Source organism: Oryza glaberrima, chromosome 2 (genome assembly GCF_000147395.1).
Source record: "Oryza glaberrima chromosome 2, OglaRS2, whole genome shotgun sequence".
Taxonomy (NCBI): Eukaryota; Viridiplantae; Streptophyta; class Magnoliopsida; order Poales; family Poaceae; genus Oryza; species Oryza glaberrima.
In genome coordinates, this window is record NC_068327.1 from 5,596,169 (window position 1) to 5,608,551 (window position 12,383).

Sequence of the window (12,383 nt, forward strand, 5' to 3'; positions counted from 1 at the left end):
CACACCATCTGTGCCAAGAACCGACACAACCCAAGAGAGAGGAAGATACCGCTCCCAAACCAAGAACCCCGCCCATCCACGCCGTCCGATCCAAATCGGACGGCCAGGATCGCACGCCGAGGTGGTGGACCGGATGCGGTTCGGATCCAACGGCTGGGATGCGACTGAAAGCGCCACCACGCAACGCAACCCTCTCTTCGATTACACGTATATAAATCCAAAGGGATTCCCCTCCCCCAAAAAAACTAATAATAATTACTAAAAAAGAAACTAATTCCCTGCTCTTTTATTTCTTCTTCCGCTTCTCGATTTTCTCTCCTCGTCAAATCCGCGCCTCGTAGAGGGAGGCAAGAATCGAGGGGTCCGGTGTTTTTTCTGCGGGATCGTGGGGGAATTTTTCCTCGGATTTTTCCGTGCTCGTTTCCGCCGCGGGCGGCGTCGCAGAGGTTCGTTGCTGTTCTAGTTTTTTTTTTCTAGTTTTTTTTTACGTAAATCTTTTGGTTGTTTTTTTTTTGGGGGGGGGGGGGGGGGGGAGGCGTTTTGCTTGGTGTATCCGCGCGGGGATGGAGGCGGGGGCGAGAGGGTGGGGAAGAGCATTGGTTGATTGATTGGGTGTTGGTTTTTAGGTGCGGTGATTTCCTGCTCGTCGGTTCAAGTTTTTTTTTTTTTTTAAAAAAAATTAGATCGTTTTGCTGCGCGGATTTGGTAGGATCTTTGTCAATGTCATGTTTTTTTTTCCGAGGATTGCTGATGGTAAAAGTATGAACTGGTTGGCAAATTCGCTTGTGGTATCGAGTCTCCCTTTGATGGAATAACCTGTTGGTTTGTTGATTTGTTCACCTGTTGGCTGATACGTTGGTTAATTATCTTTTCTCCCTCCTGATAACGCTGGGGATTGTTTCTTCCCGATACGATTATTACTTGGTGTAGATGTTCGAAGCGATTGCTGATGTAGATTATTTTCGTTTAGAGTATACCAACGATCTATAAATTTTGCTATATTTTGGGAAGCATGTAGTATGATTTTACAGATTTGACGTATGACTTGCACTTGTTAGAGAATTTTATACTATCTGGCACCTATACTCCTTCCATCCCTTACAATTAGACAGCATTTTGCATGGAAGTTCTAGCTGATGTGTTCATCTTCGGATTAGGAATTTGGTACACCTGATTCCATTTAATTAGCACTTTGAAATTGTCATAGTTTAGCCTAAAGGTTGCTTACAGCTAAATTATATACACTAAATTGATAAACTTTCGGGATGCAGTAGCCGAGTACCATTCTGTAGGTGAATTTAATGGAGTGGGAATATATATCATCCGTGCTTTCTTCTGAATGCACTAGTCTTGTTGCGGCGTCGTGCCATTTTGTTCTATATCTATATCCTGTTTAATATGTTCTACAGGTCTAAATCTTTGTCATGTCTTACTGACAATCTGAATAATTCAGTTACTAAAATTTCTTCTGATCTTGTTCACAGCAGTGTTTGAGAAATAATACAAGTCAATGAAATTCCGCAAAGGGACAAAGGTGGAGGTGTTGCAGAAGGGGGGTGCGCCATTGGGTTCCTGGAGGCCTGCTGAGATTGTTTCTGGCAATGGACACACCTATCTTGTAAGCTATGGCTCATGTCCAACTCAGGGTAGTGTGGCTGCGGAAAGGGTGCCAAGGAAGGCAATGAGACCTTTGCGCCCACCCTTGGATGGTATTGTATGCTGGGTCAAAGGTGAGATTGCAGAAGTCTTTGACAGCTACGCATGGAAGGTTGCGGAAGTGGTGAGATTGCTTGGTTTTAGTTACTATCTCGTCAGGCTCCTTGGATCCTCCCTGGAGTTGAAAGTACATGCATCCAATCTTAGGATAAGGCAGCTGTGGGAAGATGGCAAATGGGTTGCTATTCCAAAGGTAAAGTTCACCCCTTCAAATTATCAAATAACAGTTATTTGTATACAAACTATAACCTATGCTAATTGATTTTTCCAATGCCTTTTATGGAAATTAAATTAAGTGAAACAGTTGATATCACCTCGTTTTGTTGTTCCTTAAATGGTCCAGCTCTATTATGGAGCTTAACCGCTTAAAAACATTTCTCTAGTGTTCTATTTGTGATCAGATAAACATTATAGTACTATGCACCAATTTGCATTTGCTAATAAATCTTGGTAATTACTTTCAGGATTCTGCAAGATTCCCTGGTGATTCACCTAGAAGCCAGTTGAGATGTGGAAAAGTTGGCCATGAGTTGGTGCATACTTCAAGGGACAACCGTCTTCTACTGAAGAAAAAGAAAGTATATGAGGGCAATACTTCTCAGGGCTTGAAGAGAAAATCATCTGCACTATCAGCTTTCCCCATGCAGTACAGTGAAGTAAGTAAGAGATTTCAGACATCACATAGAGATGGAAGGTGCCTGCCTGTTGTTCCTGGAGGTTCTCTTCATTTGATGGATAAGGTAGATGCTGTTGATTCCCAATGCTTAGAGCTGGGCGAAAAATACATGCATGATTCCTTAAGTAAAAGAGCAAATGGCTTTCATAAAACAAATTTGGCAGCAGTAAAAGCTAATTTTGATTATCTGGATCCTGCTGTAACAACTCAAGATAGTGATACTGATAGTGTCGTTTCCTCTGTTGGTAGTTGCAATCCCTGCGGTAGCCCCTATGGATCAACACATCCTCAAGAGTATGATTGTGCAGATATTTGTAGTAGGACTGATGATGCTGAAGCTTCTGTATCTGGAAGAGAATCATTTAGTAGGACTGATGATGCTGAAGCTTCTGTATCAGGAAGAGAATCACCTGCTCCTGTTAATGATGGTCTGAAAGAGAAAACCCATTTTCTTGAGTTACATGCTTATCGTGCAACACTGATGGCATTATATGCGTCTGGGTCAATTAGCTGGGAGCAAGAGGCTATGATGACTAATCTGAGGCTTACATTGAACATCTCAACTGATGAACATTTATCTGAGTTAAGGAGTTTGGTTTCCTCTGAAGTTCATTCTAGATAGTCATATGAAACAGTAGGTGTCTGTCTTGGTGGTTATGTAGGCATATCACTTATTTTACAATTGCAGAGTCATGGCCAGTGTTGAAACCACATCCAGTTGGAGTACTTGATGTTCTGTATTAACCATGGAAACAGGTTGTATGATAGATTTACCATAACTTCTCAAATGCTACCTTTGCCCCAATTAACTCAAGGCTTTCTTCTTTAATGGAACTGTCTATTTAACTTCATAGTATCTTGTAATTGTTTTATGCTGCTGGTGTTAGAACTTTTATTTAATGATGATGGCATATATTACACCACTTGATAAGTTTGTATGATTCCCTTTTGTGTTTTACAGTTAAACTGATTATAATTCAATAATATGATATCCAATGAAATTTGTTCTTGAGGTTGTCAACTTCAGCTATCAACTATTATGTTTGCATTGTGTTACTTTAGCGATCCTATTTGACCATGTTGAGTTGTCCATTCTTTGGAATTCTTGTGCCAAAAGGTACATATACTGCTGCACTGTTGGTAGAATACCCTTTAAAACACTACATTATGTGTAACTTATTATCTGAACAACATCCTCCCCTCTTATCCTATCATTATCCTGATACTGATAGATGACTACTAGCTGGTAACAGCATTTTGTTCACTGCATTAGAAGCCACACATCCTTTTAATTTCTTTTGGATGATTTGTTTTCCCTTGTCAATGGTGCTTGTGCTGCACTAGAACAACAAAGGAAAATATGACATCTAATGTTTCTCATGCATTTTCCAGGGCCGAAGTTGGAGGCTTGTAAAGCATCCTTCGGTAGGTCCATGTTGATGGAGGATTTTGTCACATGGTCTACATGGTGATCAATGTGGCAACATTTCCATCAAACTTTGGTTGGTATATACAATTTTCCATTTATATTATTTCCACTTTTTTCTGCTCCACTAGATTTTGCACGAAAATGAAAAATGAAATTCGTTTTTATATTAATCAACAAATAAATCTGAGTGCTAAAGTTCCACATGCATTGTTGCAACAAGAATGTTAGTATCATGGTAGAGAGAAAAAAACTACGACCAGAGAATCTCTATCTATTTTGCTCTGAATATGTTGAAATTTCTTATAGTGCTGTGTCTTATCTTTTCCTGTTTTCTTTATCTCTGGAACAAGAATACCAAAAGGAGTAGTTAGATATACTATCAGTGAAAATTTCTTTAAAAATGAGTAAATTTCAGATCACTTCATGTATATGGTCCTAGTTGCAGAGAAAACTTGTTTGCTTGGCAAGTTGCAAAACCCTAGGTTATGAAGTTTTTGGATACCTTATGACCATAAAATCTGCACTTTAGTGAAAATAACCAAGAAAACTGGGTTCTGTACGACTATGACTGTAGAGCATTTTTTTCCGCTGAAACTACCAAGTTTGAACCTGTAAAATGGTCCAGAACAATGTGCATATAGCTTAAGTCGTAGTTTTGTTTATGTTTCTTGCAATCAGCAGAATGAGGAGTACACCATAAATGTAAAATTTAATGTATGTTTGAGTGCAAAATTATTAGTTATAGATACTTAGTTATATAATTATTTAAATTGAAACTTGATAAATATATCATGGTCACAAACTACACCAGCAATAAAGTACGTATATGTGTTTTATTTTGTGGAGTACTCTGTACTCTGTAGAGATTTGTCCTAGTCATGTTACAATCTTAACATTTCTTTTAAGATTAGTCTCCGAAGTTCATATTTGTCAAAGTCTTGTAGTTAATGTTGTCTTTACGAGAGTAAGATTAATTGGCCATATTCCAGAAATTCAGGGAGAGCTTCCATAATGATATACTACTACTATTTTGGCGATACTGAGTGGTGAGCTGTACGGCTGTACCTTCAACATACTTTGATGAGGTAGTGAATCAGGTAACTAGGCATATTGTTCATTGTCAGGTGTCAGTAGACAGTACTTATACAATATACTCGTATTTGCTAATTGTTTTCCGTGACGTAAACTGTATATCATAAGTACTTCCTGCTACGCGATTTGACTCTGACAAGTGTTAGCACATATGTGGTAATGCAGAAGTTATGTACAGTTTCTTATTAACAGACAACAGTTATGAAGGAGACATGATTCCATATCTGGCCTTGTTGCTGCTGCTGATGGTTTGGTCATTTATGTGCATGTCCTTTTACATGATTGTTCTTGGTGTATATATAATTAATCTGGTTCATTGTTCTGTTTCTTCTTTTGTCTTAAAGAAATTTTATATCATGTCCTGTATAGTGATAACATTCAGTTTTCTTCCTGTGCATATCGTGGCGCTTTAGATCACTGGTATTCTCTGAGAATATCACAATAATGATTCTACATATGAAATGAATATTGGACCATTCAATACACCTAGCCTATGTGTCAACTGGAACATTCTTTTTCTATATTTACAAATGCAAGAACATGTAATGGGATGGATTTTTTTTGTCACATATAAAGTAGTCACATACAAAGGTTGGCAAATAACAAGCTACCAAAGCAGCAACGTGGGAAAATATAACTGAGGAGATGCAGCAACGTGTGTAAAATATAATGGAGGAGAGGAGGATCACTGTGGTGCACAAAAGCTTTTTTTTTTTGTTGTTGTTGTGAAAACTAATTACAACTTTTTATAGCATGTATGTATGTACACAATAAGAGGGTGAAATGTAAAGCATTAACTGAACAGCTGGTGTATACATGACTTGTTTCTGAAGCAGTATGGAATATAATCCTCTTTTTCAGCCAGCCTTTTTACTTGCAACTATAAGCCAGAAATGCTTGGGAGTCTGAATCGAGACATTATTTTCAATCAAGACGTAGTCTTAATGTTACTAAACTATTGAAGAGTTTTTTTTTAAAAAAAAATGGTGACACAAGTGTGGATGAAGTGAACCCGAGCAAATTTTGACTTGTCTATATTTGATACTTAAACCACTCCTGCAATTTTAATAACTCATGATATTTATTTCTATCTACAAAACATACAAAGTTTTGGGAATTCTACAGAAACAAAAATGTATCACTTGCCCTGGGGTAATAACCAAAGTTACTAGTAGAAAAATGCTGATGTTGTTTGTGGACATAGAACTGTACGATAACATTACTTTTTTTTTTTGGTGAAAAGTCATGTTCTTATCCATTTTCCTTGTGACTTCATTACTTGTGCAAACTGCTTTCGATCGCCACAATATTTTCACTTGAGAAAGAAAAGAGAAGATACTGAATGATTAGGTGCTGTGGTTCCCCTGGGATTGCCAACAAGAACAGATTGGCAAATCTTATGCAATAAAAGGTTTTTGGGTGCAACTCCATAGTTGATCTCAGGAGATCTTATCAGAACATTGTGTGCGAACAGAACAGTCACTTTCTGTATTTTTTTCAGCCGACATGTGGATATAGCAGAGCTGATGACTTTATTGTGGCTTTATTGTGACGGCACACTTTGATGCGTTTGGTAACCACATTTGCAGGCTTTTCTAACAAAGATTGTACTATTGCTTCAGGTGGTCTTAGTCTGAAGCAGAGCTGATTGAAGTTGTGCTCCATGTACTCGTGTCAGTACAAAAGTTTGGAGGTAGCTATTCGATATTTCTGGAGGAGAATGTGTGGTTATTCAATATTATAATCCAGATTTCAATTTCGTTTGTACTACTGCTGTCAAGGTAAAAAAAGAAATTCGATGTAAATGCCAAGGGAATTCTCATGGCAGCTTTATTCTCACTGACCTGGGCACCCTGAATTTTCTCCTGGTCTACTCTGTCCCCATTTGGCTTGAAGCATATTCCTTCCACTTGTTCATGCATTGGAATCCAAGTATATAGCAACATTATAATCTCATTTTGGAAAAAATGGGTGGTTAAAATCACTATTTCGGATGATTTCTTGGGGGTGGCATATTTGTTTCCTTCTGGCTGAATCTCTTCTTTTTATGCATTAGCAGAGCACCTGAAGCTGTGCTGTTCATCATGTAACACACCTTTTTCACTGCATCATCCATTGGTGTGTCAATAGCACAGATAAAGCAGCTAGCAGACAGATCCAAGGAGATATGCCAGATGGCTGGAAAAGCACTATGATCTGAAGTTTGTGAAGTCATCCATCAGGTATGCACGCAGCAGGTTTTCTACCGTATGATTCAGTTTAGCCACTCATAGATGCGCGTGTTCACACGCAAAGATATACTCACTGTGTGTTATGTAAGAGACCCGCAAAGATATATTCACTGTGTGTTATGTAAGAGACACTTGTTTGATACCATGGTCCTTATCCACCTGCTGCTTCTCTTAGTTCGATGCTACAAAAGTCCATAGTTTTGCAATTCTGCAACACTTACTTGAGTATGATTCTCATTGGTTTGTTTCTGCCGTATCTGTTCGTCGATGATTTTTATTGGATATAGTTGTTGAGGTTCATCATGGTATGTGCTGATAGCTAGTATGCTCATAGTTTGTAAACTAAATAGCAACGCTTTTTTGATTAAGCTGAACCTACCAAATTGGAGGTAAAGAGGAATTTGGATAGAATCCAAACTGTATAGTTCAGAACTTCAAAATTTCAAATGCATGATTGCCAATTTTTGTCAATAGATTGATAAATCTTGGATGTGAGAGAACTGTTGGATGCTTGAAAGAATAATCGCAAGGCACAGAAGTCATATCATTGGGAGTGAATAAAGCTACGAAAGATACTGACTGGATAAAGCTATATATGAAAGATACTTTGGTAAGACAGTAAACTCTTCCTGATCGTTCTAACTGTCCAAGCTCAGAGATTGCAACATGGAAGAACATGTAACAGTTTTTAGCTATCAACTGATTTATTTTGAACGATCACTGTTCTCTTCTGGAGTTTGGGAGGGCAGAATATACAACCATGGATAGTGAAGAAGCAAGAATCATATACAATTTAATTTCCTTGGATGGTAAGGAAATATCTTCTACTTTTTGCAAAATTAATGATTTCTAATTATTGCTTATGGGGGATTCTGCAGCCTGCAGGTAGGATGTGGAATTATTGAGCAAGGTGACCAGCCATACTTGCCCTTTTCTACTGACTTAGACAGCCATGCCTTCTACTGACTTGACAACAATATATGTCCTTTTCCACACAAAAGATGTGCTCATATTCAGGCTATTTATAATAGATGAAAATATGTCAACAAGATTCCTACTTCAGATTGGCTCCTAGATAGGAACAAGAAAAGAGAGTAATGGAATAAAGCTAGATGCTCTAGAGATATCCTTTTGTCCTATGCATGTAAGTCTACTCCTTTCGTCCCAATATAAATGCACTTAGGACCGGATATAGCATTTCATAGTACAACGAGATATTGGTTATACTATGAAATGCCACATCCGGTTCAGGTGTACTTATATTAGGACGGAGGGAGTACAAAAGAGAAATTACTGGCAAGAAAATTTGATTTTCAGGGTGATGGTATCCGCAGGTAAGTTTCACATGCAAATGAAAATGTAAATTGTCTGTTAACGAGTGATTGTGTTAGCATAAATGTTTTTCACATGCAAAACAAGACTATATGCAATTTTGCAGACTTGATATACTTATGCCTGGTATTCTAAGTTTTATATACAGAGTGTAAAGGTTAGACATATTAGCAATTTAATGGTTTTTGGAGATTGACATTGAGAATAAGCTTATGGTTGAAGAAGACAGGGTAGAAGCATGATTGTTCACACAATGATCAGAAACGGAGGCAAGCAAAGTTAACCCAAGAAAAAGGAAAAATCAGTATTAGCTTGTAAACATGGCTAGTTTGCCCCAACATTAGGATTGCCTCAGAACGATCCTCTATATATGCTCAAACATTGTATAATGTGTATTGAGGCTGTGTTCGCATGTGGATGATGGGAACATAGTGCCTCCGCACGGAAAACGGAGTGTTCCATTAGCACATGATTAATTAAGTATTATCTAATTTTTTTAAAAAAATGGATTAATTTGATTTTTTTAAGCAACTTTCATATAGAAACTTTTTGTAAAAAATACACCGTTTAGCAGTTTGAAAAACGTGCGCGCAGAAAACAAGGGATTTGGGTTGGGAACTAGAGGTCGTTATACTAGTCTTGAACTTGGTGGTGCATGAAACTCAATATCGTATTTGATCGAGCAAGGTACCCATATGTAAAGGGTTTCTTCTACAATCCAACAGTCAGGTCCGATGCTAAATTAGGACTGTTAATAGAGCATAATCGGACGATAGAAATCGATCAGTACCGTCACTCCATTATGTGGTGGAAGGGTAAAACAATATTTTTGCATTAGAAATAAATCATCGTCTATCTTAGACGCTCTTTACGAACGAGGATTGAAAAGAAAACAATATTTTTGCATTAGAAATAAATCATCGTCTATCTTAGACGCTCTTTATGAACGAGGATTGAAAAGAAACCCTTAGGGCCTCATCGTTTGGCATATTCATATGCTTATCAGCTAAATTTTAAATTTTCAACATTATAGTTGGAGCTGATTTTGAGGTTTTTTCATCGAAGTTTATTTTTCAGCCTTTGCTTTTAGATCACCAAGAACACATATTGATTTTCGTTTGCAAATATGCCATTTGCATATTTAGAAAATATGCCAAACGATGAGGCTGTTAGTTTTGCAATCTTGAATCCCTTAGGGATAGGGTTTGGCGAAGGCATAAGGTTTGATGCTCCTGGAGTCCTCTTTAGCGGTGGTGGTGCAGGGGCTTGGTACTCCTGGAGCTCGGGGGAGGGGATCTACGGCGTAGCGAAGTCTGCGGTACGATGGAGAAATGGGGAAAGGGTTTCAGGACTTTCTTCTCGCCCGATCGTAGCCCTTGGATTCAACAACCATATCAAGCTTGCTACCTAGCGGTTACAAACTGCTGGACCGGAATAATGCTCATATATATAGAAATAAAGCTAAAAATACGCTGATGTTTTGGCAAAGTGACCAACATGTCGGGATGCAATTAGTTATTCATCTTGCAAAATGTTTAAACGAGTCACTCATCTTTTTAAGTAAAGTGACCAGCAATCCATAAACTTTTTTATATATGCTATGCTATTCAGATCCCAAAATTTAAAAATATGCATCTTGGACATGCTGGTCCAAAATTTTGTTAATTAAAAATGTATCATCCCGGTCCAAAATTACCACGGCACATCCGGGACCGAGCATTTCATGTCCACTAGCACGGTGCCCATCTCGGACATGCTCCCAAAACTGACATGATCAGCAACTCGTCCAGCAATTTACACAGCAATTTGCAAGATGTGTGACTAAATTACACCCCATATATATAAAACAATTACAGAATCTCTCTAGCTAGCATTTGGTGTGTTTGTGTGTGTGTGGTTGTACTGGCTGATCATCGAGGTTTATCCGGCGTGGATGGCCGGCCGGGGTGGTTAATTAGGCAGACATGGACACGACTAAGCCGGGGACCAGGCGACTCCCCTGCGCCGCCCACCGCCTGCCTGCATGCACTGCCACACTCTGCCACTGCAGCAGACGACATGGACATTCAGCAGCAGCAGCAGCAGCAGCAGCAGCCAGAGCCAGCGTAACGAACCTAGCTAGCTACTCTTACGCCTACCTATCTCATCATTCATGGCGCCGCTAGCCGCTAGCTGCTGCAGCTGCACCTGCAATCGCATCCATCCATCGCGTCGATCGATCGATCGCATTGTGCTGCGTGCCAATGGCAATGGCAATGGCATCGCCGTACTACGTTAGCATGGGCGCTACTACTACCGCTCTAGTACTACCTGTGCTTCTTTCTCAGCTCTTCGTCCTCTCATGGCCATTCGATAGCTTGCTGCTGTTTCTGCTGCATCTGCAGAGAGTGCAGACTGCAGCAGCGGCAGCAGCAGCAGCAGCAGCAGCAGCAGCGGCTAATGTCCTTGAGCTGATCTGATCGAACATAAAGCAATTAATACACTATGTATATGTGGGCATCAATGATCGAGCAGTAGTACGTGCGTATAGTACGCATGCACCTGCATACACCCACATGAATTCTTCTGTTCATCACACACAACAGTGTCAGTGCAATGCCAATGCCAATGCCAATGGAATGAACTCTCTCGATCTCCATCGACCGATCGATCGCTGCTTCTTGCACTGCATGATTGCATGTACGTAGATATGATGCATCGATCGATCTCGATCGGTTGATCCGTCGTCGTGGCTCAGCTCGATCCCTCCCTCCTGCCATGGAAAAGAAAAGCTGCTTCTTGCATCACTTGAGCATACGTACTGCAGCTCTGCAGCTCACCAGCAGCAGCTGCAGCTGTGTGGCTATCCATCGATCAGATTCATGGCTATCTAGCTACCTCTCTCTCTCTCTCCCATATGGCATTGCCATGGCAAATGTACTGTAGCCTGCAGGGCCAATTGCAACGGTTCATTCATTGGTGGTGCAACTAGCTGGCTAACCTTCTGATCGATCCGTTCATTTAGGCGCAGCAGCTAGCTAGCATACATGTGTTCTGAATCTCTCTGACGACGACGGACGACGCCTAGCTGCTTCCTTGTTTTCATCATGTGGGCTTTAGGCTGTGTTTAGTTCAGTGCAAAGTTTAGATTTTGATTGAAATTGGAGATGATGTGACTGAAAAGTTATGTGTATATGACAGGTTGATGTGATGAAAAAAGACTGAAGTTTGGATCCAAACTTTGGATCTAAACACAGCCTAATTTACTTCGTTGTAGTATTCTGAATCGTTTACTAGCATTCACTGCCGCCGGCCATTGGTTACATTGGTGTATATATATGCAGTTTTTCAGTCTTTCAGAGCCTCTGCATGCATAAGCTCATCATACACGCACTTTCACTAGGTACACTTGTGTAAACATCTGCAGAGGCATTGTTCATGATGGTTACGTTCATCATATTAATATCATCGATCGATTATTGGTTTACGCACTACGTGCATCGTTCTGCTTGGGGAAGCACCACACCACTGGTGTGGTGGTAGAGTTATAGCGCATAACTCTATATACGCATTATGTACGGTTCAAACCATGATGCCCACAAATATGATTGTGTGCATTCTTATTGGTGCAGAGGCCGAAAGTAATACTTACATTACCTGAAAGAAAAAAAAACCACTACTACATGCATGCAGCTGCAGCTGCAGCTGTACTGCAGGTAGATAGCCAGCTCTCATGTGCTGGACATGTATGGGTGTATGGTGCATGGATAGAGCTAAGGGACGAGTAGTACTGTCAGCACAGTGCCACCAGCAATTAGGGTACTGGAAGGAGAGGAAGGGAGATGAGATAGCTTGTGCCATTTGGCCTCTAGCTAGCTAGGGAGAGGTAAGGGTAGCCCCATGCAGGCATCATCTCCATCCATTCATT

At 39.9% G+C, this 12,383-nt stretch overlaps 1 protein-coding gene across 12 annotated transcripts; it reads left to right on the forward strand.

Moving 5' to 3' along the window:
- Positions 1-258: 258 nt before the first annotated feature.
- On the forward strand, positions 259-8,935 carry LOC127762862 (uncharacterized). Of its 12 annotated transcripts, XM_052287378.1 has the most exons (8): positions 259-446; positions 1,485-1,909; positions 2,181-2,974; positions 3,785-3,894; positions 4,811-4,918; positions 6,536-7,135; positions 7,619-7,953; positions 8,023-8,935. In XM_052287378.1, exons 2-4 carry the CDS (start codon positions 1,511-1,513, stop codon positions 3,804-3,806), a joined length of 1,215 nt encoding a protein of 404 aa, XP_052143338.1. In that variant the 5' UTR covers positions 259-446; positions 1,485-1,510; the 3' UTR covers positions 3,807-3,894; positions 4,811-4,918; positions 6,536-7,135; positions 7,619-7,953; positions 8,023-8,935. The 12 variants fall into 12 exon arrangements, with proteins under 12 accessions (XP_052143338.1, XP_052143328.1, XP_052143334.1 ...); XM_052287368.1 differs by having other exon boundaries at positions 2,181-3,148; positions 3,785-7,135; positions 7,619-7,754; positions 7,881-7,953; XM_052287374.1 differs by having other exon boundaries at positions 2,181-3,148; positions 3,785-7,135; positions 7,619-7,754; positions 7,881-7,953; positions 8,030-8,935.
- The last annotated feature ends 3,448 nt before the right edge of the window (positions 8,936-12,383 follow it).